The 4,467-nt window shown below is 34.1% G+C and overlaps 1 protein-coding gene across 2 annotated transcripts; it reads right to left on the bottom strand.

The window, feature by feature from the left end:
• LOC109361316 (26S proteasome non-ATPase regulatory subunit 10) lies at positions 1,126 to 3,975 on the bottom strand. Of its 2 annotated transcripts, XM_019606760.1 has the most exons (6): positions 3,699 to 3,975; positions 3,350 to 3,482; positions 2,402 to 2,526; positions 2,131 to 2,277; positions 1,314 to 1,471; positions 1,126 to 1,255 (listed from the first exon to the last, which is right to left on the bottom strand). In XM_019606760.1, the coding sequence occupies exons 1-5, from the start codon at positions 3,897 to 3,899 to the stop codon at positions 1,340 to 1,342; spliced, it is 738 nt and encodes a 245-aa protein (XP_019462305.1). In that variant the 5' UTR covers positions 3,900 to 3,975; the 3' UTR covers positions 1,126 to 1,255; positions 1,314 to 1,339. The 2 variants fall into 2 exon arrangements, with proteins under 2 accessions (XP_019462305.1, XP_019462304.1); XM_019606759.1 differs by having other exon boundaries at positions 1,126 to 1,471.

Genomic DNA, 4,467 nt, shown 5'->3' with positions numbered 1-4,467 from the left:
GATCATAAAATAGAGTGGTATCCTGAAGTTATAATATATATATGTGTGTGTATATAACATGGTTATTACTTATTAAGAGGGAGCCCCAACCACTATATTGAAGTAGAGGCTGATGGTTGTGCAAGAACCCTTGACTAACAAGCCATGCATGGAGAATGATGTTTACATTTTGATACACATGAGTTTTAGCCCAAAAAATTTATCCATATATATTAAACTTAGCGGCTAAAACCCATGGATTTTAGCCCAGAAATCCAAAGAAAAAAGGATAATCCATTTATGAATAGGAGAATATCTCTAATCATGGAAATCATGATTTAGTTGGAGGTCAACCAAGTTAAGAGAGTGTATTCTTTAGATATTCCCAAAAAAATTCCTTAGTTTGATAAGGGATTGTAGTAGAGTATTTTCTTGCTATTATAATTGAACCCAGAATAAGTGATATTGGGGCAAAGTCAATGGTAAGGAATCTGGACTTTGAAGATGGTTTTCGTTTTGATGTAGTTGATTTCTCGTGGGCATTTGGTGCTTACGAAGTAAAAAAAAATGATACATCTTATGATGTAAATTTGTTTTTCAGGTTGATGTTCTACAATCATCCACATATGAGATTCATATTAATAGATATGATAATAATTTATATTAATGATATCTAATACAAACTAAAATTTAAAAATATATTAAATAAGTTAATATAATAAAAACGAACAACATATACAAAATTAATATATAAAAAAATGTAAGCTTTGTTAATACTATCACTGCATCACATCATATATATATATATATATATATATATATATATATAATCATCATTCACTCAACTCTTAAAATAAAAATAATAGAAATCAATTATGAATTATATATTAACTATATATAAACTTGTACTTTCACACCACAGAGATATTATACTCATACTTATACCACACAAATATATATATATTATAATAATAATTTATACAATTTTAGAATTGCAGTAGGCTGAATTATTAATTTTTCAAGTGATAGTGGGCTGAAATATGTTTAACAAAAAATGAGAAATGCAAGCCTAATTTGGTAAATATCCTACCACAACTGTGCTTAGGAATTATAATCTCACTTCTCTATTTTGTGTTCAAACAACCAAACATATAATGTACCTTTCATTGCATAAAACACACTCCATAACTAATAATTATTACTTTTAAGCTTTACTTAGCTACATAAAATTCAAAAGTATGCATAACCACAATTTAAAAAAGAGCACATGTATGACTTCTTTCTATGAGAGGTGAGACCATTTAGTTTTAAAAAACATGAACAGTAATGAATACTTGTTCCTTTCTGTTTTGTAGTTTGATCACTCAAGCATGGCCTTTGCAGCATCTATCAATAATGGTCTAAAGTCAACTGTAGCTCGACCAAGCACTGTGTATCCTTCCTTATCCACCACATCAACATCTGCTCCATGTCTTATAAGGAGGAGGGATGCCTGTAAATGGAACAAGGACAGAGATTTTAGCCCCTCAACTTATGTAATCTGCTCCACAATTATGAAACTCCATTCACAAAATTGCCGAAACATTTCCTCATCATTGACATCAATCTATTGTATGCATATATTAATTACACAATCACTATTGATGCCAAATCTAAAATTAACACTCCCTGTCAGTCGTCATCGAGATCAATTTGTTCTTTGTGGATGGTGCATAAAGTGGTAAATAAAACAACAAATGTCGCCGACCCCATAACATTTTCTTTTTTGGTTCAGCACAAGAATTTCCAGGGGAGATCACCCTGCACCTTGTTGCATCTAAAATTAAAGTTTAGAGAAGCAAATTAACACCCTGCAGGGTACCTTGAAGTTTCCCACATGCTTCCAAGCAACTTCTCCACTTTTATAACTACGTACTATTACTAACCAAAATTTCCTCAGGAAGCCCTCTAATAGGGCCTATACTAGCACACATGTGGGTGTCAATCTTCATTCTTTATTCTCTCGTATTATCTTAAGCAAAACCTGTAAGATATTTATTCACACAATTTGACAAATATTATACAGAAATACAGGTTTCTGGGAAGAATCGTATGTAGGCACCCTGTTAACACATATTTTTATGGTTACAAACACGGATAAAATAAGCATACCTCTTTGTTGTAGCAAATAACAGCATTCATCAGAGGAGTTTGGCCAGCTCTATCAAAAGCATCAACATCTGCTCCTTCTTCAATTAGAAGTTCACACAGCTCTGAATTCCCAGTGCTGGCTGCCCGATGCAATGGGGTGCAACCAACCTGATCATAGTACAAGACATGTGCTAAACTATTAAACATGTCATCTTTAACAATGTGATAATGAAGAAGGAAGGATATTGAAACTGTAGTGCCACAAACATATAAAATCTGCCCATGCTACAACCTTGTCCTTTATATTAATCTTGGCATCATGGGATATGAGTATTTCAGCAATCTTCAACCGGCCTTTGCTGGCAGCATAGTGTAGAGCAGTGCGACCGCCACTATTTTTCATATTAACATCGGCTCCTACCCAAAAAGAAAGACAAAAACATTTGAGATAATTGATGAATCTTTCTGCTTTGTATATTAAATGTAGTTATTGAAGTATTGGTCATTGTCACTGCTTTTTATCACCAGACTGGTGAACTTTTAAGAACTATTCTACATAATAAAACATGCTGACAACACATGAAATGCAAAATAATGGAAATCGAAGCTGACAGTGCTCAACTAATGTTCATCACCTTTTCCAGTCACATGCTAAGCCTCTCAATAAGTTATGACCAGAAACCTGCCCTGACCCTGGATTAGGGGCAACCATCCCTTCCCCCGAAACTTTCATTTAACGGGAAAAAGTCAACATGCCCAAATGATTTCCTAGTTGTCCTCCACAAAGAAGATATAAAATACCAAATCTTATGCATGAAATCTTTATTAAAATTAACTCTTATCTTTAAGTATCGCTTGGGAGACATGTTAAAATAGGCCGAAACAGAACATGTGTTATGTTGGATAAAAGGTAGTGTATTTTATATTTTTGAAAACAAAACAAAGCATTAGATTAAAAATTAGAATATTTTGGTTCAACTGAAATGGGTGAAACCAAAGGGAATAAGAACAGAACATATTTTTCCTTAATGTTTTTCTGTCCTGTTACATCCTGTTTGTTCGCACACCAAACACTACCTTAAGGTCAGTTAATCACATCACATGCAAGCAAATCAAACTTAAGTCTCATGTACTCACTTATCCGCAACCACATAGCTAAAATCCAATTTAGAAAAAACAGAACATGCAGTTTGGCATCAGGAACAAAAATCAATCAATATGAAGCTAGTACAGTACTGACCATTGTTCAACAATGCCTCCACTATCTCCAAATTTCCAATGCTGGCAGCAGAATGAAGTGGTGCCCACCCTTCTTCATCGACACTGTTTACCACACTAGCTGAAGCATCAGCAGATAACAGAATCTTCACCACCTGAATAAAAAAAATCCCATAAACACACATCAAACAGTTAATTTCTAATCCCGAGCTTATATTCACTAAAAACCCTAATTTCTAAATATTGAATCAGACAAAACAAAATTTAAAAAGAACATATTTTTACTGCAATTGAAGGAAAACTAAGAAGACCCTTTTGATCATTGTCCCAAAGGGTTGATGTAAACACTAATTTTGGAAGATTGGAAGAACCTTGGAGTGGCCGGAAGAAGCTGCCACGTGGAGAAGGGAGCGAGCATCTTCGTTCCTGAGAGAGAGAGCTTTGGAGAGGGTTTCAGGGGAAAGAGATTCGAAGGTTGAGGAGTCACCGGTTTCAGCGGCTTTGAATAGATCCTTATCCTTGATAGTGTCTTGTTGCTTACCTGGTTCTTGTGTATCTACTTCCATCTCCATTTTTTGGGGTCTGTTCTTCTAGGTAGGAGTGGTCAGAAGTGGGAATTTCACTATTATGGTGTTAAATCTTATGAGGCATTTGTATTGCAACTTTTTGATAAAGAAATAATTAGAAATTGGAGGAAGGGTTTACTTTTAAATGCAAAATTGTACAAATGGTTTTTTTGTTGCTTATGTATCTTCATTTTAGAAGAAACTAATTCATTTTGAGGTGTATGTCTATTTTTCCTAACAAATATAGTTTAGAGTAGTCGAATTTTTTGACTTTTTGGTATGCTGGGATTAGAGGCAATGATGTAAAAACTGTACCGGCCAGTTTGATTAAAAACTGGCGAACCAGACCCCTAACCAGTATGGTACGGTACAAATGTTGAACCGGTCAAGTATCAAAACCGGTGAGCAGACGGTATTTGACTAAACCGGCTGGTTTATACACATAATTTTTTTTAAAAAAAACTTTACAACTATTTACAAGGTAAGATCTTTCCAAACCTTCTTCAACACTTCAAGGTAGATGCTTCTAAGGCATACTTAGATTATATTTTTTGTTCCTAACATTCGTGTGTCT

This window comes from Lupinus angustifolius, chromosome LG11, assembly GCF_001865875.1.
Source record: "Lupinus angustifolius cultivar Tanjil chromosome LG11, LupAngTanjil_v1.0, whole genome shotgun sequence".
Classification (NCBI taxonomy): Eukaryota; Viridiplantae; Streptophyta; class Magnoliopsida; order Fabales; family Fabaceae; genus Lupinus; species Lupinus angustifolius.
Note: the sequence above shows the minus strand (reverse complement) of the source record. Positions and strands in the feature narration are given on the sequence as shown.